Here is a 22,899-nt window from a genome sequence, read left to right as displayed (position 1 = left end):
TGACCCTGAGAACCCTGATCTCTGGCCTCCTGATGCATCCTGGTTCCAGAGCACTCGTGCCCAGGGATCCTTTTTGCCCTGGGCCTGGGTATTGTCCTTCCGGGCTCCAGGCCCTCCAGAGAAGAGGGCATTGTCTGAAGGGCAAGAGTAACGAAGACCCCGCGTCTTCCTCTTCAGGGACAACCAGAGGCTGGGGAGTCTGGGTGCCTGTAAAGAGGGACCTGGGGAGCCCCCGTGGGGTGACTAGAGGGCTGAGGACCTAGTGACCAGGAAAGGGTGCAGGCAGAGGTGTGCAGAGAGGCCAGGGTACTTGGGTTCATCACCACTGTGGCTCAGATAAGGCCCCGCCAACTGGAAGCAGTGTCAGTGTGACAGAAGGGGCTATGTGGCTGAAGAGGGAGGCACAACAGTGTGTCCACAGTGTCGGACCATGCCAGGCACAAAACAGTTTCAACGTGTGATTGAGACCGCGGAGCCTGGCAAGTGGGAGGTGAGACCCTTTCTCCCTGTTGGCCTTCTGTGCTGATTCCTAGTATCCTGTCTCATCTGGACTTCCCTGCACCCTGGGTTTCTGCTTTCCCCGTCCGCCTTCCCATCTTCCTTCCTGATTTTCTTTCTTTGATAGGCCCAGAGTACCAAGTGCAGGCTAAATCATTTTTGTGTGTGTGTGTGTGTCCCAACACTGTGCCTGCTGCCACACCCACCTCCAGTTCGGCAGACGTGAATGAGGCTCCCTGCCATTGACCTTGTCCCCCCTTCCCTCTAGTTGTCTGGGTATGAGGCAGCCCTGCCCATCACAGAGAAGTCAAACCCACTGACCCGGGATCTGGACAAAGCAGATGCCGAGCAGATTGTTCGATTGCTGGGGAAACGTGATGCTGAGATCTTCCAGGAGGAGGGACAAATCAGGCCCACATGCCAGGTGACTCAGCCGCATCCCCTGGACACTGCAAGTAACGATGCCCACTGCAGCCCCACCCCACCTCAACCTCTGCCGTCTCAGACCATGGTCTGGGAGCCCCTCCCCCGCCCCCCCCAACCCACTGTCCTTTTCTTGGCTGTTGATACCTGCCTGTTGCCTCCAGTGAGTCAACTCTGACCACCATGGTATAAGCGGCTGGAAAAGTCCAGGAAGTGCCGAAGGTACCAACTCTCCACCTGCTCCCTGCTTAAATTCGTGTTTCCCTCTACTTTTCTCTCTTCTTGGTCTCTATTTTTCCCTTTTATAAACTTCTATATCCTTATTGTCATCTTATTAATCAACAGTAATTATAATAACTATTACTGCATAATACTATATAACTGACCACGTACTTTCACACCCATTACCTTCACAAAAACCTGTAAAGTTGGTGTTATTGTCTCCATTACTTTTCGGATGGGAAAACAAAGACTTAAGATAATCACAGTAGCTTTTGCCCAAGTACACGCAGCTAGTAATTGCCAGATAATGCTGCTTCCTATCTGTGACAAAGCTGCTTTCCGTCCTTTCTGCAATAAGTAAGGGTTTTTGGGTTTTTTTTGGCTGCGTTGGGTCTTTGTTGCTGAGCGCAAGCTTTCTCTAGTTGTGGCGAGTAGGAATTACTCTTCGTTGTGGTGTGCGGCCTTCTCATTGCGGTGGCTTCTCTTGTTGTGGAGCGTGGGCTCTATGCATGCGGGCTCAGGAGTTGTGGCTTGCGGGCTTAGTTGCCCCGAGGCATGTGGGATCTTCCTGGACCAGGGATCGAACCCGTTTTCCCCTGCACTGGGAAGTGGATTCCTAAGCACTGCCCCACCAAGGAAGTCCAGTAAGGGTTTGAATAAGTAGCTAAACCAGAGTTGGGGATCAGACTGAAGTTTCTTTCTCAAATCCAAGGTTCTTTCTGCTACACCATATTCTCTATGTTCTGTTCGCTTTGGGGATAAGAGGGGGGTTCTGTTACCAACCAAAAAGAGAATATGCTTCTCCCAACCTGGAGACCTAGGCATTTTTCTTTTCTCAGGAGCCTGAGGGGGGCGCTGGTGGGGCTGAGTGGAGGGATACCTCTGGCAGGATGGCATTCCTCATGTCGGTGAGTACCTTGATCGCCGGTTTTGCTCTCCGCCTTCTTGGAGTGAACCTCAGGACCATAAAGCTCTTCATAGCTAAGCTCCTAGGTGGACCGCCTCCAGCTCCGGCTCTCTTTCTTCTCCAAAAGCTAGATCTCAACATGGAGTCCCATTTCTTCTGAGCCCATCTGAGCCCCACCAGTCTATTGCCAATGTCTGTACATCCCACACACCCCTAATCCATCATCTCCAAGCAGCATATTTAAGAGTCAGATTCCAAGCAGTGCTGGCTTAAGCACTGACCTAAGAGAATCATTATACAGCCTCTACCCTCAAGGTGTTGAAAATCCAAGATAATTGTTCCTTCCTTGTCATTACTACTCCATGTTCTCTCCGACTTGGCAGGTCTCCTTTAACCAGCTGATGAAAGGTCTAGGACAGAAACCTCTTTACACCTACCTCGTTGCAGGAGGTGACAGGTAAGCCAGGCTGGCCTATGAATATTTTGTTTGGCCTAACTAGTGTCTTTTAGAAACTGAATTTGAATGCTTTCAGGTGGAGATGGTGTCCAGTTTGCTCTCCACTTCACGTACTTATGTTGCCTGACTAGCCCTCATAGGCATTGAAGTTTTTCAACCCTACAGAGTGTTTATCATGGTGCCCAACAAATAGTAGGTGCCCATTCAGTGACAGTTTTCTCTTCATTTCCTTCTCTCAAAGCAGCCCTAATAAACCATAGGTTTCTGCTTCCCAAGCAGTGCCACTGACCTTGAGTCTGTCCTCTTAGGTCTGTGATGGCCTCTAGGGAGGGGATGGAAGATAGTGCCCTGGATGGGATCGAGGAACTGTAGAAGTCTGTGTTTTCCACTGACACTCAACCATAGACCTCTGTCTGTTCCTTCTCGTGGGGACATCAAAGCCCCAACATCCAGCCAAAGCCCATCCCCTGCCTCCTCCCTGCCCCCCAACTCCCTTCCAGCCACCCCCCACCTCATCCTGGCCCTGACATCCCCACACAATATGTTTATACCCTAGAATCCTCTTGGTGGCACTACCTCACCCATCCTCCTCTCCTAGGTGGCTGCTGGGAAGAAGAGGGTGATTGTCATCGGCATTTCAGCGGGACTCTGTGAGTGTGAAGACGGGCTGGGTGGGTCAATTTTATAGGGAGGCAGGGAGTAGGAGTGGAACAGCATGGAAGATAAATCAACAAGATTTAGCTAGATTTAGCTAGAAAACAGAAAGGGCTTGTGTAAGGAATTTTGATTTTACTCTCACTGATTAGGATCCAGTTGCATGAATGTGGGACAAGGGGGGAAGGGATCTTATCCCACAATAACTGTGTACCCATCCACTCAACAACCAAAATAGATAGAGTAGTCCAGGGCTCAGCAAACTATGCTGGCAGGCCAATCCAGCTGCTCCCTGTTTTTGTCAATGACATTTTACTGGAACTCAGCCATTTGTGTTTACATATTATCCATGGCTACTTTGACGCTTCAACGGTAAGACTGAGTCATTGGACAGAGATCGTAGGGCCCACAAGCTTAAAATATTTGCTTTCTAGCTCTTTACAGAAAAAACTGACCCCAGACTAGTCCCTTGCTACTTAACGTGTGGTCCTTACACCAGCAACATCAGTATCACCTGGGATCTGTTAGAAATGCAGAATATCAGGCCCCCCCACACCAGACCTACTGAGTCTGAATCTGCATTTTAGCAAGATTCCCAGGTGGTTTGTTTGACATGCACTGGGCTAGATGACCCTGAGTTTCCGCTCAGCTGTGCAGCTCGGACTCTCTGAATTCACTGAGCAGGACCTGGACCCCAGCAGATGTGGAACGAGGCACACAAGGAGAGCAGGACACTGACCTCATGGAGCTGACAGTTTAGTTCTGTATTTTCAGACTTTACCACGCAGAAGATTTCCATGGGAGAACCTGTTAGAAATGTAGGTCTAGGGAATTCCCTGGCGGTCCAGTGGTTAGGACTCAGCGCTTCCACTGCCAGGGCCCTGGGTTCAATCCCTGGTCGGGGAACTAAGATCCCATAAGCTGCACGGTGTGGTCGATAATAATAATAGTTAATTAATTTAAAAAAAATGTAGGTCCATGGGGTCTCCCCTTCAAATTCAGATCCAGTAGATTTTAACTGGGCCCAGAATCTGCACTTAAACAAGCATGTGCGGGGCATTCTGATGTACGTGGGCCTCGGGCAGAGCTAGAGTAACCCCCCTCATCGAACCCTCCCCTCTCTCCCTACCACCAGGCTCCCTCTGTGGCAGCCCAGATGGACTACTGCATGGATAACCCAGCGGTCTTTTTGCCAGTCCTGATTGGTTTCCACCCAGTGAGCATGGCCAGGTGAGCCTTCTGTAATGAAAAGTCGTACACAGAACTTCTGTAATGAAAGGTCATGGCCAGGCCCCTGGGGGAGGCTGGAAGGGAACCTGTGAAAATCTACAGGATAGTCACAAAGGAGAGGGCAGGGCAAATATGCTCTTGTTCACCAAATCTCAGAATATTAAAGTAAATAAAGGTGCAAACGAAGCAACTGACAAAGGATTAATCTCCAAAATATACAGGCAGCTTATGCAGCTCAATATCAAAAAGACAAATAACCCAATCCAGAAATGGGCAGAAGATCTAAATAGATATTTCTCCAAAGAAGGTATACAGATTGCCAACAAACACATGAAAGAATGTTCAACATCACTAATCATTAGAGAAATGCAAATCAAAACTACAATGAGATATCACCTCACACAGGTCAGAATGGCCATCATCAAAAAATCTACAAACAATAAATGCTGGAGAGGGTGTGGAGAAAAGGGAACCCTCTTGCACTGTTGGTGGGAATGTAAATTGATACAGCAACTATGGAGAACAGTATGGAGGTGCCTTAAAAAACTACAAATAGAACTACCATACGACCCAGCAATCCCACTACTGGGCATATACCCTGAGAAAACCATAATTCAAAAAGAGTTATGCACCACAATGTTCACTGCAGCTCTATTTACAATAGCCAGGACATGGAAGCAACCTAAGTGTCCATCGACAGATGAATGGATAAAGAAGATGTGGCACATATATACAATGCAATATTACTCAGCCATAAAAAGAAATGAAATTGAGTTATTTGTAGTGAGGTGGATGGACCTAGAGACTGTCATACAGAGTGAAGTAAGTCAGAAAGAGAAAAACAAATACCGTATGCTAACACATATATATGGAATCTAAAAAAAAAAGTGATTCTGAAGAACGTAGGGGCAGGACAGGAATAAAGATGCAGACATAGAGAATGGACGTGAGGACACAGGGAGGGGGAAGGGTATGCTGGGACGAAGTGAGAGAGTGGCATGGACATATATACACTACCAAATGTAAAATAGATAGCTAGTGGGAAGCAGCTGCATAGCACAGGGAGATCAGCTCAGTGCTTTGTGTCCACCTAGAGGGGTGGGATAGAGAGGGTGGGAGGGAGACGCAAGAGGGAGGAGATATGGGGATGTATGTATATGTATAGCTGATTCACTTTGTTATAAAGCAGAAACTAACACACCATTGTAAAGCAATTGTACTCCAATAAAGATGTTAAAAAAAAATAAAGTAAATAAAGGGTGTTCCTAAGCTTAGGAAGTTTTTTGTTGGTTGGTTAATTTGCATATTCTCTCATTTCAGAAAGGATTGAAGGCAGCTTATAAAGGTTACATAAAATATAAGAAAGCATACATTTAAAATGGAATGAAGAGGCAAGGAAAACGTGGGTCAGAGGATAGAATGGGCTCAAGAAAATGCATACCACAAAGATCTGTGCTTTCATCTGAGGTGGGTCCCCAGCATCTTTTCAAAGAAGGAATACTGGGTGCTGACTGGCCTCCTAGTCTCCTTTGCCTAGCTCCCTTATTTTAGGCCCTTTCTCCTTCATGCCAGGAGCCCCTTTGGTCCCCTCTGGCTACTCACATCTCCCACCCTGTTCCCCTTTCCTGAGATCCCTGTGCCTCCAAGTCACCTCCCTCTTATTCTCTGTCTAAATGGCCACTTCGATCTCAAAGAAGGCCAGCATATATTTTTTAAATTTTTTATTGGAGTATAGTTGATTTACAATGTTGTGTTATGAAGGCCAGCATATTAAACCAATACTGCTCAGGTGCGATTCTGTGAACGCACTGCCTTGGGAGTGTTAATAAGGAAGGTTCTTGTATGAGAGGTCTGATGTTGTAGGTTTGAGGTAAGGCCCGGAAATACCTACTTTTTGCAAGCATCCTTGGAGATTCTGATGCACAGCCAAGCTGGGGAAACTCTGCTAAATGAACCATCGGAGGGGGCCACCCAGTGAAGCTGAGGGCTTCCTGTCACCGGAGGTATTTCAGCGAAGGCTCGCTGACTACTCAAGAGCAGCTCTGTGTGTATTTAGTGTGGTCTTGGGGAGACGGACAGCTGAGTTCCGAGAGGCTTTTTCAGCTCCCAGATTCCAGGCATGTAGTGTAATTCATACGAAGGTATAAATGATCTCTTTTAATGGAGGGCTTTCCTCACCAAAAATGTATCTGCTGCAGTGGATGCTAATTTCAGGGACCGTGACTAAGTGAAATGAAGGATTTCAAACAATGTAGGCGTGGAGATCTTCCAGTTGTTCCTTAAATCAGTGGCTCCCAAACTTGGCTGGTCTTCAGAGTCATCTGGGAAGCTTTTTAAAAATACAGATTTGGGGGCTCCACTCCAGAACTACTGAAGCAGACTCTCAGGGTGGGTGTGGAAACCAGAAATGGGTAGTTATTAAAAAAAACCAAACCTCCCCAGGTGATTTTGCTGACCTGCCAAGTCTGGGGATCTCAGTTTTCAACCACACAATAAACACTGTTGCCTCTCTCTGCAGAGGAGACATGGCAATAGGACCTGTGCAAGGACCAGGACACAAGAAAGTTCTGGTCTCAGGCTGGAACTTTTTACTTGAGTGTTGGCTTTGCTCTGGGCTCAAATTGCTGAATGTTTTATTAACCCTCATCCTTGGGGTTCAGGGACACAGTGCCCCTATGAGCATCAAAGCACATCTCTCTAGGAAATTGTTGACCTCTGACCCCAATCTCAATGTGGTATTTGGTCCCAACTCTCATCTGAGGCCCTTCCTTTAGATCCTCACACATGATCCCCCCTCTGTCTCTCTTTGGGCCCCAGAAATGACCCCACTGAAGACTGGAGTTCGACATTTCGACAAATAGCAGAGCAGATGCAGAAACTGCCGGAGAAAACGGAAAGCTTTTGTGCTCAATCCTGCAACTGGGGTGAGATCTGCCCCCACCCCTACCCCTCACACCCACCTCCGGACGGCTTGCCACTTAGGGCCTCTGATTTTAGGTTTTGTTACATCATGTCTAAATTCCTGGTGTCGTGTATCTACTAAAATGTTGTAAATCAAATCCTGTTTTCTCGTTTCGGTTTTCACCTTAAGATGTTTTATTTCCATTCGGACCCTGTCTCTTAAATAAGTCATCATTAAACACCTAAATGGTCTAGGGCAGTTTCTATATAAAGAAGCTCTTTTGCATCTGTGTGTAGAAAGTATTGCTTCATGTCTCTTTTATATGTTTCAGTTTCAAATATGGGCTTTAAAGAAAAAATGGGATGTAGTTTCATTCTTCTGCCTAAGACTCTCCAAAATTGGTGTGGCCCTTCTAAGCCTCCACTGCTCCTGTTGCTTTTTTCTCTGGATTGTGGCTGCGTCTCACTAACATCATCTGCCCTTCCTTTGACCTTACAAGGGCCTTAACCAAACCCCTGCCCTGCCCCACTCTGCCAGGGATGGGCACATCTGTGACATTCTCTTTGATCTTCCTTTTGCGAGATAGGAAGGCAGGAATTCCACATTACACACAAGTTCTGCATCTTTCATCTCCCAGATGCTCATCTCTCCTCCTCTCTACAATTATTTACTTTTAATCTCCTTTTCTCAGACACTGCTTTTATCATTCTTCTTGCTGTAATCTCTTTATCTTTTTGGTGTGTCATATTATATATCTGTATGGTTACAATCAATGGCTGCTTCACTGGTCTGTCCAAGGAGCATGAAATGTAGTGTTTGGATTAAAAACTGTTATTTAAAAAGTGGGGGATGGAGGAGGGAGAAAGTACTTGGCAAACAAAAACAAAAACAAAAACAAAACCTCTCTGAAAAACCCTTATCCCCAGCTAACAGGACACTCAATTATTCTGGCTTCCTCTCCAGAGTCCTGAATCTACCATAGAAATGACCATAAGTGGCCCTTTCCCCCTCCCCTCCCCTCCCCTCCCCTCCCCTCCCCTCCCCTTCCCTCCCCTTCCCTCCCCTTCCCTTCCCTTCCCTTCCCTTCCCTTCCCTTCCCTTCCCTTCCCTCCTCTCCTCTCCTCTCAGTTAAGCCCTCAACCAGCACTCCTCCTCACAGCACACTGGGGGCCACCAGTCCTACAAATGCCTGCTCAGTGGCCACTAAGCAGAGCGCATGTCCAAGAGCCACTAACCAGATTGCATGCACAGTGGTCACTAACTAGTAAACTCCAGGACCTTGCTTCCTCTCCCAGTTTCTCCTGGGTGTCATCACTCTGCAGCCTGAGGGCCTCAGTGGCTCCTCCCAAATGAAGGGTGGAAGTGCCACCAAGATCCTGCTGGAAACCCTGTTACTGGCAGCTCACAAGACTGCGGACCGGAGCATCGCAGCATCTCCGAGGTAGGGAGGATCTGGACCAGAGAGAGATCAGAGTCAGGCAGTGGGTGGGAGGGTGCAGGCAGGGGAATGGCAGATCCAGATCTGGAGGGTGCGCTGGTAGCAGCAAGACTGCAGCCCTGCCGTTCCTTCCCTGGGAAAGGAACTGGCAGGGGGATGCCACTGCTCCCATCACACAGTCACAAAGTCTGGCTTGTTTCCAATGGACCCTGGGTTCCTCAGGTCCAGAACTGATCCCTGTGCACACCTGGGACATCCAAAGCTAACCTAGCTTCCTAGAGTCTTTGATGTGGGGATGGTCCAGGCCATGCAGGGTAGAGGTCATCCTGCTGTGGGCCTGCCTCCCTCACCAGGGTCTCTCACCTAGCTTCCACGTCGCTCACTTACCCCCTCGTCAACTCTCTGATCCCACCCTCCTCCCAGTGCTCTGGATGCCCTATTCTTCTCTCTGCTCTTTAGTCTTCTTCCCGCTGAAGCCCACTTTGCCCCTGTTGAATGCAGGCTGGCTCTGCTTATCGCTCCCCCACGAGGGACCAGCAGAACTTAGTTTCAAGGGAATTGCACCTTCCCCAGGGTGGGAGGGACTCAGGCTTTCTGAGGGGGCACTGGGCCTGCCCTGGGAGCTGGTGGACTTTCTCCCAGATGCCTTCTGGAAATCCTGCGGACATTTGAGTGGGCTCATCAGGTGACCTAGAGTCAAAGCCCCAAGATCACCACCCTGATGAAGCAAGTCAGCACCAGGTGTGTAGATGTGTATTTGGAGGGGGGAAGCGGCCTGGATGGGGAATGTCATGAGAGCAGGGGAGACTCTACGAGACATGATAACATGGGGAGGGTAGCGGGTCTGCGTGTTGGAGGGTCAGGGTAGGCTTTTGGTTCGTTTACTCCTGTGTTCTTCTGCGTGTGTCTTTCTCTGATCTCTGGATTTTCTTCACTGTGATCTCTCATGTCCTGACCTCTGACCCATTCTCAGCCTGGAGAAAAAAGGCTGAGTATACCTGGTTGGCTGGCAGACCCTGGGCATCATTGCCATCATGGATGGAGTAGAGTGCATCCACACCTTTGGTGCTGGTGGGACCCCGGTGTTGACTTACTTCCCGATTCCTCCTGATCCAAACCAACTGGTCTGCTCTCCAAATTCTTTCCTACTCCCAACCCATGGAGGCTCCTCATTCAATGTCCATCCTGCCCTATCTAGATAGGCATTTCAGTCAAATGCTCCTTCCTTTGAACCTCACTCAGTCCTTGATCCTTCAGCTCCCAGCCCCATGCTTAGCTATGGCCTCCCAAGTGTGTTACTGCTTACCCTGCACCCCACTTGCCACTTTCCTCCCAGCCCCACTGACACCTCCCCAAACCTAGAACCTTCCTCTCCTTTGAATCCCATCACTCCTCTCTCCCTGTCCTTAACCTTCCCAGATTTCCAAGATGTCCATGGCTTTCTCATTGGTGATCACAGTGACATGTTTAACCAGAAGGCTGAGCTCAACCAGGTGGGAAGATGATGGGGCTTGGGGAAGTTGGGAAGATAACTGGTGTGCAGAGGGTGGGAGAAAAGAGGAAGGTGGAAACAGGTAGGGGAGTACAACGGGATTCCCTTCTAGAGAGGGAATATGGGTTAAAGGTCATGAGGCCTTGGGGCAGCACAGGAACAGTGTGGAAAGCTCTGGATTCACCCCCCAAACCTGGCTCTGGTCCAGTGCTCTTCCGTCAGCATGCTGCATTATCTTGGGCAAAACACTTTACCTCTTTGAATCTTGGTTTTTACATCTGTAGATAAAAGCTCTGCATTAGATGTCCTCTAAGGGCCTCTTTGGTCTTCAAGTCTATATGCTGGAGTTTTCCATGGGAAGGACTCTCTCCTCTTTCTCTGCCCCAGGGTCCCCATTTCTCCTCCTCCCACGAAGACTTCTTGACTTCCATCCTGCCTTCCCTTGCAGAAACTGACACCGTGGTCTTCATTTTGACCCTGGATGGTGAGAGGGATGATGGGAGTGGTGGGGTGAGGGGTTGGAGGCAGCTGAGTGACTCAGAGGAACTATCACTTTTCTGGGTCTTAGGGCAACTGCTCAGAGGGAGGGACAGGAGTGTGTGTCCTGACTGGACCCCAGGGGAGGAGAAAGAACAGCTGAAGAGCCAGGCTTTCCACTCTGACGCCCTGCCCCTCTCCTAGACAACCTCAAGGAGGTGCAGATGCTGGTGGAGCAGGTGAAAGAGAAGACCTCCAACATCCAGGCCTTGGCACACAGCACTGTAGGGCAATTCCTGCCGGAGAGGGTCCAGCCTTGAGGAGGGGACCCGGGGCAGCAGTTACAGCCAGGGCTTCCTGTAACTTCCATCGCGGTTCCTGCTCCTCTCTCTCTCCAGACCCCTCTGAAGAAGCTCTTTCCCTCCATCATCAGCATCACATGGCCACTGCTTTTCTTCGAATATGATGGGAACTTCATCCAGGTATGGGGAATGAGGAGGTAATATCTGCAGTGAGGGGCACAGAGGAGGAGGGATTCCAGGAATTAGAAAACCCAGGGCCGGAGGGTAGAAAGCTTTGTCTGACTTCCACAAAGCCAGCTGGGCAAGTTCTAGTGTTACGAGGTCACTCAGAGTTTCCAAGTCAATGGGCTACTGCATTCAGTTCTCTCGAGAAATATGCAAAAGTACAGGATAGGCCGCCAATCACCTGACAGATACTCATTTGTCCTTTGTCACAAGTTAATTGTCGATACTATAGTCATCCTCACTGTCCAAAAGCCTTTAAGACATATTTTTTTGCAAGTTGTCCTATGCTGAGTTCACTGCAGATAATAGTACACTGATACAGTCCCTGTTTACTAATGAAATTATGATCCAGTACAAGCATTGCTAATAACCGTAGAAGTAATGATCACTTTGGGTGCACTTTGCAGTTTAGCGTTTGGAGTGGGCAGCAGGACGTCTGGATGCCAGTTCAGTTCTGCTTCGTGGCCGAAGAAAGAAAGCAGTTTTACACATCTCTGGTCCTCAGTTTTCTCACACGACAGCCCTCCATCCTCCATGGGGCGGAACCAGGCCCATGAAGGGTTGCCCTGGAGAGATGTGGCCTCATCCATTATTCAAACTACTTCCTCCAGGAAGCTTCCCAACTTAACCAGACAACAGCTGACATGCTCCTTATCTGCCCTCAGAACTCAATGGAATTCTCTCCTCTCCCCCCGGAACAGGGGATCCACACTCCTTTCAACGTGTATCTTTGTCTTTCCTTCCAAATGGTGTTCATTGGTCATATCCCTACTTCTTTTGGCATGCTTTCCACATTCATTGTCACCTTTGAGATTTCACATCTTCTAAGAAGTCTTTTCCAATGAAACCCACATCTTCTAGACCCCTCCTTTATGTTATATACCCCATCATACTTATAGGTTCCATTGTATAGTCATAATACCTAATACACAGAGACCTTTGCACTTTACACAATATTTCAGGTATATTATCTCAGTTCTCTTAACAGTCTCCTAAGGAATGTATGTTTAGTGTCCCCATTGCCCAGATGAGGAAGATGAAATTAAGAGATTAAGGGATTATAATCATGACCACACAGATAAGACAGGAGTCAGGATTTGAACTCAGGTTTTGGGACTCTAAATCCATGGTTTATTTCACCATACAAGATAAATGTCAACCATATTCATGAATTGAGCCCGATCCATTTATTCATTCATTCAACAAATATTTTTAGAGTACCTGTCACATGCCCGATAATATCCCAGGGATAGGGGATATAGCAGAGAATGATGATCTGTGATATTTTAAAGAACTGTATTTTTAAAGAAAATTGTAATAACAATACATTTTTTAATTGTCAAAGCTTTAGAAAATACAGAAATCAAAAAAAGGAAAAAAATCATCCATAATCTACCTTCTTCCAAAAACAAAAACAAAAACCACTCAGACAAATTTTGAGACTGTCTCTCTACTTTTTTATGCATATGTAAAAATAGTTACATAAAAATAGGATCATACATGACATGCTGTTTTTAACTTGCTTCTCTTTATTTAAAATTATGAACACCTTTCTGTACTAATATATCTACATCATCATTTTTAATGTCATGTGTTCCACGGTATGTGGACTGTAATTTGTTTACTCTAGCCCCAGTTGTCAAACACTGTAGTTTCAATATTATGGCTTTTTTTAAAATGCTGCACAGAATATCCTTATACACACATTTGACTCTCTCATTAGGGTAAACCTCCAAAAGTGGAATCAATGGGTCAAAGGGTGTTTAAAATTTTAAGGCTTTTGATGCTTGTGGTTACCTCCAAAGAGGTTTATAAACAAAGTGTAAAATTGGTTGTTCCCCACAACCTTAAAATACTGGGTAACATTGTTCTTTTTAATCTTCGCTAATCAGCAAAGGAAAAAAAGTGAAACAAAACGAAAGGCATTTCCGTGGTAATTTATATTTAATTACTATGGAGATTGGCTCCTTAAAGACATATATACACCATTGAATTTTTTTCTTTATTGTACTGCTTCTTCATATCTTTTGGGCATATTCACCCAATCTTTTTTTTTTTAATTAATTAATTTATTTTTGGCTGCGTTGGGTCTTCGTTGCTGCGCGCGGGCTTTCTCTAGTTGCGGCGAGAGGGGTCTACTCTTCGTTGCAGTGCACGGGCTTCTCATCGCGGTGTCTTCTCCTGTCGCAGAGCACGGGCTCTAGGGTGTGCGGGCTTCAGTAGTTGTGGCTCACGGATTCTAGAGCACAAGCTCAGTAGTCATGGCGCATGGGCTTAGTTGCTCCGCGGCATGTGGGATCTTCCCGGACCAGGGCTCGAACCTATGCCCCCTGCACTGGCAGGTAGATTCTTAACCACTGCGCCACCAGAGAAGCCCCTCATTCTTTATTAGGGTATTTTTTTTCTTACTAATTTATAAGAGAGAGTGTATATAGCAAGGACAGTAGCCTTCTTTTGCTGTTCCATGTTTTCCCCCAGTATGTTATTATTAATTTCTACGTTTTTGATGTAGAGACATTTAATTTACATTTTGGCATAGTCAAATCTATCAATCTTTGTGTGTTTCTTTTTTTCTTGATTCCGGTTTTTATCTTTTTAAATGTACTGAAATTGAAATACGGAGGCTTCTTTTAGAGCTTATAAATATTTCGTTGTAGAAATAGTTTGATGTAACTCAGCCCACACTTTTATTTTGAAAAATTTCAAATCTGCAGAAAACTTGCAAGAATAGTATCAATGATACTATAGTATACTACAGTATACTATACTATACTAATAATACAGCGAACACCCATATGCTTTTTGCTAGATTCACCACTTATTAACATTTTGCCACAGCTGCTTCATCTCTCTTTACCCCTGAATCATTTGAAAGGCGATTGGAGATATGATACTTGACACAAGTTACTGTGTTCCCTAAGAACAACAGGCATTTGTCTATATAATTATAATTATCACACTTGAGAAAATGACAATTAATACAACACTATTATCTCATATACAGACTATATTCAAATTTCCCCAATTATTCCTGTGTTGTTTTTATCTTCCAGATCCAGGATCTGAGCAAGGATAATGCGTGGCATTTCGTTATTGTGTTTCTTTAGTTTTCTTTAATCTGCCTGAGTTCCTCAGTCGTTTTTGATCTCTTTCATCAAAACACTGATATTTTAGAAGTCTAGACCAATTGTTTTGCAGAATGTGCCTCACTTTTGATTTGCCTGATTGTTTCTTCATTATATTCACGTTAAATTTTGGGGCAGGAGTCCTGCATAGATGAGGCTGTGCCTTTATCAGTGTATCACATGTAGAGGCTCCTAATATCAGTTTGTCCCTTTATTGGTGATGCTGCGTTTGATCATTTGGTCAAGGTGGTGTCTGTTAGATTTCTTTGTATCTTATTCCTCAGCAATCTTTCACCCACGGTTTTAGCATCCACTAATGATTCTTGGTTGAATCAATTATTACTATGATGGTTTTAAAATGGTGATTTTTCTATTTGTATCCTTCTGTCTCCATTTACTAGTTGGCATTCTTCTGTAAAGAAAATCTTTCTTCTCTCCCCCCCATCTACATTTGTTTGTTTAGTATTGATATGGACTCATGAATTTTTGTTGTTGTTGTTGTGTGTTTTAATCCATTCCTGTCATTATTCTTTTTTTGGTGTGGGGGTACGCGGGCCTCTCACCACTGCGGCCTCTCCCGTTGTGGAGCACAGGCTCTGGACGCACAGGCTCAGCGGCCATGGCTCACGGGCCCAGCTGCTCCACGGCATGTGGGATCCTCCTGGACCGGGACACGAACCTGTGTCCTCTGCATCGGCAGGCGGACTCTCAACCACTGCGCCACCAGGGAAACCCCATTATTCATTTTAATGCTCAAAATGAGAGCTCATTCAAGCTGGCCTTTGTGTTCTTGTGACATATCTATCCACATTAGCATTTGAACACTCTGCTGTATTTCTTTTTGCCAAAAAAATTTTTTCTTGTTCTCTTACGCAATATACTCTTGTGCCTTGCATTTTTGCTTAACAAAATATACTGAAAATCACTCCACTTCAGTTTAAAAATCTCTTCTTCATTATTTACATTTGTGTTTGTGTGTATTTGTGTGTGTGTGTGTGTGTGTGTGTGTGTGTGTGTGTGTAACCCAGTCATCTCCTATGCAGGAGCACAAAAATGTTGGGCCACATTCACCTTATACTTTCCCTGGTTCCAGCCCTGGAATCAATCATTTTCCAAGGAGCCCTGATTGTTAGTTGAGATTGGTATTTAGAAATCTAGGTGCTAGGTATGCTCACTGCTACTGGTTTGTTTTGCCTCTAAGCCCTTTCAGTAGAAAGAACAAGGAAATATATATATATATGTGTGTGTGTGTATTCACACACACGTACTCTCCTCCAATATCATCAGTGTATTTACCCATTTGTTCAGTCCTACAGTAAATACCAAACAGTTTTGGAATTGCTACCCTAATATGACTGTCATCAACAAACTTACCAAGAAGTGGTTGAGATTTTTGCAGTTCTTTTTGTCCTTTGATCACATCCCACTAGATAAAGTGTTCAAAAGTCACTTTCATTAATTTTTTTCTTTCTCTCTGTGGTTATGTTATTAATGTGATATATAGTTAGGCTCATTTATTTTTATTTGTTTTAAATTTTAGAGTTTTTTTCAGTTTTTGGTCTAATTTTATCTTTTGAATATGTAAAACATAACATGATTTAAAAGTCAGAACTGTATAAAAAGATGTCCCATTTCCTTCTCTATTCCTTCCATCCCATTCCCACTCATCCCTGTAAGAAACCAATTTCATTACTGACTGACTTATCTCCTGTGTTTCTTTTTACAAAAAAAGTGTGCGTGTTCGTGTATGCTTTGCATTTCCTTCTTTCTTTTTTAAAAAATTAATTAATTAATTAGTTTATTTTTCGCTGCGTTGGGTCTTCATTACTGTGCGCAGGCTTTCTCTAGTTGCAGAGAGCGGGGGCTACTCTCCGTTGTGGTGCACAGGCTTCTCATTGCAGTGGCTTCTCTTGTTGCGGAGCATGGGCTCTAGGCATGTGGGCTTCAGTAGTTGTGGCTTGCAGTCTCTAGAGCGCAGGCCTATGGAACTCTTCCTCATTATTTTTCACATTTGGGTGTGCTCACACATTTGCGAGGGTTATTCGGGCAGTCTCTTACGTAGGGCATTTGAACTGTGTGTTCATGTAAATACATGAAATATACTCATTTTCTAATGGTATTGTGGTCTTGACGATCCCTTGATTTTGAGTCCTTTATAAATTAGAGATATTAGTCCTTTATTTCTGCTATACAGTTGACAATTGAACAAGGCGGGGGGTTAGGGGCACTGATCCTCTGCACAGTGGAAAATGGTGTAACTTATGGTTGACCCTCTGTATCCATGGTTCCTCCCTATCCACATTCCTGGGATAGGATCATTGTAGTACTGTACTATTTACTATTGAAAAAAGTCTGCGTATAAGTGGACCCTTGCAGTTCAAACCCGTGTTGTTCAAGGGTCAACTATATATTCCATTTTCTTTGGGTTTTAACCATGCAAAAGTCTTTCCTTTAATTTTTCTGGGGTAGAACTTATCAATCTTTTATTGAATTTGGATCTTGATGAACAGAAAGCTCCCCTCACGCCACACCCACTCCATCTGTGTTTTCTTTTAGTACATGTTTTCTTCTAGTGAAAGTGATCTTTCTCTTGCTCTCTTTTTTTTAAAACCATTTTTTAAATTAAAATAGTTAATTTACAATGTTCTGTTAGTTTCAGGTGTACAGCAAAGTGATTAAGTTATATATATATATTCCTTTTCAGATTCTTTTCCATTATAGGTTATTATAAGATATTGAATATAGGTCCCTGTGCTATACAGTAGGTCCCTGTTGTTTATTTTATATATAGTAATGTGTAAATGTTAATTCCAAACTATCATTAAGAGTTTATTCTTGTGTATAGGGTGAGGTATGGACCCAATTTTATATTTTTCTAAATGACTATCCAATTGTCCCAATATATATACTTAATCTTTTCCTGAGTGATTTGAGATGCTACCTGTATCAAATACTCAGTTCGCATGTGCACTGGTTTATTTCTGGACTTTCTTTCTGTCTATTGATGTGCTGGTACCATACTGTTTAATTATAGATGCTTTATGGTAAATTTAATGTCCGATAGAGTTAGTCCTCTCTTCAACACTCTTCTATAGAATTGCTGCCCTTTTTCCACATGAACTTTAAAATGAATGTGTCTAGCTTCAAATTATATAAAATTTAAAGTATTTTTTCGTTATTGGTAGTTAATGGTATAAATGGTTGGTGATATAAATGGTTAATGATATAACCCAGATTTGATTGATCTCTCCCCCACAGGGCAGTCTGACATGCAGCCTATAGCATCAGTACTGCATACTGGCCAGCTTCATTCTGATTGGTCAGATTTCTATTCTTATACTCAGTGTCTTTGTCGATCACTTGTTAAGTATTTTCAGTATACCCCCTGCTAGGAGTTTGTGTGACCAGCTATTTATAGAGTTGCAGAATAAGGAGGTAGAAGTAGTAGCCTGTTTCCTCAGCCTGGCTAGGACCAAATACTTAACCCCCTCAATTCCTTTACTGGACTCCTGTTGCCCTCAAAGTTTGGTAGTAGATATTATAAGTGCAAGATATGAGGGCCAAGAACAGGTGATAGTTATTCCCACAGTACCACGTGTTTGTATAACATTTCAGTTTTCATTGTGCTTTCACATCCATTATCTCATTCATCCGGGAAAAGATCGTGGCAAAGTAGGAAATGCCCTCATCACTAAATCAGGAGACCTGGATTTGGGTCCTGATTCTACATCTCACTATCAAGTTTACTTCTGACCTCTAGTTTCCATATATGTAGAAACAGGGATAGAAAAAACCTATTCCATAGGGTTGTTATAAGGATTAAATTGAATTAATTTTTCAAATTAATTAACAAACATGTATTGATTGGTAATCACGTGTCAGCCATTATCAAAAAGACTGGGGCTCTTGAGCAAAATAAGACACCATCTCTGCTCTCAAGGAGCCTTTAGTTTAGTGGAATGAATCCCAGGATTTCCACTTCTCCCTTGTCTGGTACCTCAGTAACAAGAGGAAGGTGCTGGTAAGAGCAAAATCCTACTGTGGAAGGACTCAGGGAAGATATCTGTCTACCAAGGGCCAAAAACACAAATATGTGGGGAATTCCCTGGTGGTCCAGTGGTTAGGACTCAGCACTTTCACTGCCATGGGCCCAGGTTCAATCCTCGGTTGGGGAGCTAAGATCCTGCAAGCTGTGCAGAACGACCGAAAAAAAAAAAAAAAAAAAGAAAAGAAAAGAAAAAAGAAAGAAAACCCCACAAATATGTGAAGCTGCCAGGTTTGCCGGGAATGGCCCTGGCTGATGGAGCAAATTATGTCTACTTTTTTGGGGGGCGGGTCGTGCTGAGCATCATGTGGGCTCAGACCCATGCCCCCTCCATTGGAAGCATGGACCCTTAACCACTGGACTGCCAGGGAAGTCCCTATGTCTGCATTTTTGATCCCTGGATTCCTGTCAGATAATAAGGCCCTGTTCACCCTGCTGCTCTAATGTCCCCTAATTTTCAATATCCCCGTGTGTCTGCCCTATTTAGAAGTTCCAGCATGAGCTAAGCACCAAGTGGGTGCTGAATACGGTGAGTACAGGAGCCCACGTGCTTCTTGGGAAGATCCTCCAAAACCACATGCTGGACTTCCACATTTGCAACTCCAGGTTCTTCTGGCGGGCTCTGGCCGTGCTGCAGCTAGGACATGATGGGATGGGGCTGGGTGGGGCCTGGCTTCAATGCTTAGGCTGCCATAGGAGGGTGTATTTCAGAGGTATGTAGATGTGAAGGGGTAAGGATTGACTTTTCTCTTGTGCCTCTCCTTGTCCTTCTATCAGGCCCAGCCTCTCCTCTAAGGAGTATATGTGCACACATGGGTGCGTGTTTGCGCAATTATAACTATTAGGCAAGATTCTTTCAGTTACACATATGTGTGACAGAAATCCAATTTGTACTGGTTTAACTAAGCAAGGCAAATGATTGGTTCATGTAACTGAACAGTAGCTAGATCCAGAAACGCAAAATGACATGCTCCAGAACTTTCAGCCCTTAGCTCTGCTTTCCTCTGTGTTGCTCTCATTCTCAGGCAGGTTTTCTCCACTAGGTGGCAAATTGGCCACTAGCAGTGCCAGCCTAACATCCTACCAATTTAGCAACTCTGGCGGAAGGAGAGTTTATCTGTCCCTGCGATTCCTGCAAATACCTGGGGGAGGGTCCTCATTGGTTTGTCTTGGGTCACATGCCCATCCCTGAGCCAATCACTGTTCTCCAGGGGAAAGCAGCCCTCTGCCCAGGCCTGGGTCACCCATGCTCTCCCTTTAAGATGGCAATGGAGGAAGGGGCATGAAATGAGCCTCAATCAAACAGTGTGGCCTGAGAATGGGGGAGCAGTAATTCCCCAGAGGAGAATCAAGGTGCTGATACAGGAGGAGGAGGCATGGGTGCTGAGCGGATAGCACAACAGATGGTCCTGAAAGTAGGGTTGCTAGATATAGCGAAGAAAAATATAGGACACTGGTTACATTTGAATTTCAGAGAAATAAAGAATATTTTTTAGTATAAGTATATCCCATGCAATATTTGAGACATACTTATACTAATTTTTAAAAATTATCCATCTGAAATTCCATTTAACTGGGTATCCAATATTTTTATTTGCTAAATCTGGCAACTCTACATGAAAGGAACCCATGAATCGGCATTTAGTGAGCAGCCATCAGGGCCCTAAAACAACCTTCTCGAATGAGTAAAACCAACCAACTGGGAAAAAAAATCCTTTATGCTTTTCTAGTTTCTGGAGTTGGGGCAGGTAGGGGGAGCCAGAGCTACCTATGATCCAGTCCTTGCCATCCCAGAGTGGCCCATCTAATGGAGGAGAGACAAAACCAACACTTGAAACACAGAACAATTAAGCGTCAAATTGCATGATCCTTACTGAAGTCCAATAGAACATCAAAGAAGGTAGGACCTATGCACTATAGCAAAGCAGAAGACTTCATGGAAGAGGTAATGTTTGAGCTGGGCCTACTGGTTATGGCTTGGAGAGGTGAAGGACTGAAGGGCACTTTTGTTAGAAGGAGTATTAGCCAAGGCCCAGAGGGGGGCTAGGCATGATATGTGAGGGACACAGGTTTGGAGTCACTTTACAGAGTGGTGAGGGAGCAGGAAGGGGAGAAACTGTGGAAGATTAAAAGCCAGACAGGAATTGGGACTTGCCAACACAGCTAGATCTGTGCTGTCCAGCCACCAGTCACACGTGGCCATTGAGCACTTGAACTGAACTCCAAATTTTATTTAAAAAGTGAAGCATGTAAAGTTTTCATTAAATGCAACTCTATTCTTTTGGTAGGACTCTATTTCACTTTTGCATTGAAATTCAGCACCTGAATTGAAATGTGCTGTAATTGTAAAATACAAACTGGACTTCAAAGACATGGTACAGAAATATTGTAAAATATCTCACTAATAATTTTTAATACTGTTGACATGTTGAAATGATATTTTGGATATATTGGATGAAATAAAACATGACTAAAATTTATTTCACCTGTTTCTTTTTTAATGCTGTGCTAGAAAATTTTAAATGACATATGTGACTCATTATATTTCTATTGGACAGTGCTGAGCTAGATGGAGAGGAAAAGGGTGGTGAAAAAAATAGAAGCAGTGTTTGCAGATGAACTGTCTTACAGCAGTATAAAGGATGGATGTGGTTAGGGAGGAAACCAGAGGGAATGAGTTCAGTTTAAGATGACCAACCTTTGGGATTGCGGGGACATGGCCAAAAATACGACCAATTTGCCATTAATTCTCCAGTGTAACCCAGCCAACCAAGGCCCACCACCAACCCTTTTACCCCAGTTTTCCTTTACAGCTGGGGATTGTAAGTTTGCGATTGCCTACAGGGACGAATTCTCTACAGCTGGTCTTCAAGATCCCAAACTCCCATTCTCCCTTGATCCCATTCTCAGCTCCCATGGCTTTCTAGCCCAGCATGGATGTTACCACTTCTTCCACAGCGGTTCTAGGGACAGCCCAAGTCTCGATGCATCGAGAGCCTCCTCCAGGCGATCCACGTCCCTCAACCACTGTCGGATGATATTCGAGCAGCTCCCATCTCCTTCCACGTCCAGGTTGCACAAGAGAAGGAACAGGTAACTCGCGAACTGCTAGTCATCTAGCAAACACTTACTGAGTACTTATGATGTGTCAGGAACTTGTCTCGGCACTGAGTTTACAAAGCTCAGTGACACTCTGCAAGGAACTCCCCCTGTTCATGGAGGAGACATGATTGTGACAAGTAGTCAGAGAAGTGTGAAAAAGGTACTACAGGGGTGCCGAAAAGGAGTCTTCAGTTTTGCCTAGGAGGGGAGTCAGGAAAGAGAGGGAGAACTGGGTCACGAACCAGTCTTGATGAATAGGAGTTTTCTGGGTCAGGATGAAGGCTACTCTCTGCTCTTGACCCACCTCATTCCAATTTCTGGTGTTTGAAAACTCCCTTCTATTCTTTTTTTTAATTTATTATTTTATTTATTTATTTTTGGCTGCGTTGGGTCTTCGTTGCTGAACGCAGTCTTTCTCTAGTTGCGACGAGCGGGGGCTACTCTTCGTTGCGGTGCGCGGGCTTCTCATCGCGGTGGCTTCGCCTGTTGTGGAGCACGGGCTCCAGGGTGTGCGGGCTTCAGTAGCTGTGGCTCGCGGGCTCTAGAGCGCAGACTCAGTAGTTGTGGCACACGGGCTTAGCTGCTCCGTGGCATGTGGGATCTTCCGGGACCAGGGCTTGAACCCGTGTCCTCTGCATTGGCAGGCAGGTTCTTAACCACTGCGCCACCAGGGAAGCGCCTCCGTTCTATTGTTGCATCCAACCTGGTATCTTCTGACTCCCACACTGAATGCCCTAGCTCCTCCAGGGTTCTTCCTCAGACGACCTCACTTTCTCAGGCTTCAGTTCTCGCTGCCTCCTCCCCACAGGTGATCCCCATAGCCTTGCTGAGCCTCCCGTTCCGGTGCTCCATCCCTGAGGCCCAGGCATACCTGGCGGCAGGTCCCTCTGTCCGTGAGGCTGTCAGGAGCGCCCTCACCCGGCCAGGTCGGAAGCGCAACACCGACCTCTTGGAGACCCTAGATCCTGCTGTGCCGTGAACTGGTGTTTCTGGGTGCGTGGAGGGGGCCAGCCCACCCCACGGGGACTTGTTGGGCCAGCAGCACGTGAAGTGGGAGGAGAGGGCCAGTCTCCAGGAGCACCAGCCGCCCAGGCTGGGGAGACAGCATCTCTCTCCTTTGGGGAGATCTTGCTGTTCACCCAGTGGTATCCACTTTCCCTGGCATATTCTGATTTCAGAAATAAAACTGAATGTCTTGTTTCAAAAAGTTAGCTTTCTACTGAGATCAGAGTCAATAGATCAGAGGTGGAACAAGATGAGTGGCATGGGTCGGTCCCAATAGCAGTTTTGTTTCTTTATGTCTCCACCTGCTTCCCAACTCCATTTCAGTGGTCACTGACCCAAACCTTATTCCAGCTTCTTTATATCCCCCCATCTCCAACACGTAGGTGCACACGTGC

General features: G+C 45.3%; 1 protein-coding gene across 1 annotated transcript; it reads left to right on the top strand.

The window, feature by feature from the left end:
- The first annotated feature begins 410 nt into the window (after nucleotides 1-410).
- GCKR (glucokinase regulator) lies at nucleotides 411-22,689 on the top strand. The gene is given in 21 exon segments (XM_060026912.1): nucleotides 411-490; nucleotides 767-933; nucleotides 1,086-1,143; nucleotides 1,983-2,051; nucleotides 2,434-2,507; nucleotides 2,816-2,885; nucleotides 3,106-3,157; nucleotides 3,811-3,812; nucleotides 4,297-4,391; nucleotides 7,209-7,278; nucleotides 7,280-7,315; nucleotides 8,616-8,734; nucleotides 9,374-9,472; nucleotides 9,705-9,802; nucleotides 10,151-10,224; nucleotides 10,611-10,707; nucleotides 10,905-11,008; nucleotides 11,099-11,182; nucleotides 18,885-19,030; nucleotides 21,352-21,490; nucleotides 22,308-22,689. Coding segments are annotated over 21 exon segments (1,884 nt in total). The 5' UTR covers nucleotides 411-430; the 3' UTR covers nucleotides 22,479-22,689.
- The last annotated feature ends 210 nt before the right edge of the window (nucleotides 22,690-22,899 follow it).

The sequence above is a fragment of the Delphinus delphis genome, chromosome 12 (assembly GCF_949987515.2).
Source record: "Delphinus delphis chromosome 12, mDelDel1.2, whole genome shotgun sequence".
Taxonomy (NCBI): domain Eukaryota; kingdom Metazoa; phylum Chordata; class Mammalia; order Artiodactyla; family Delphinidae; genus Delphinus; species Delphinus delphis.
This window is presented reverse-complemented; position numbering and strand designations above follow the sequence as displayed.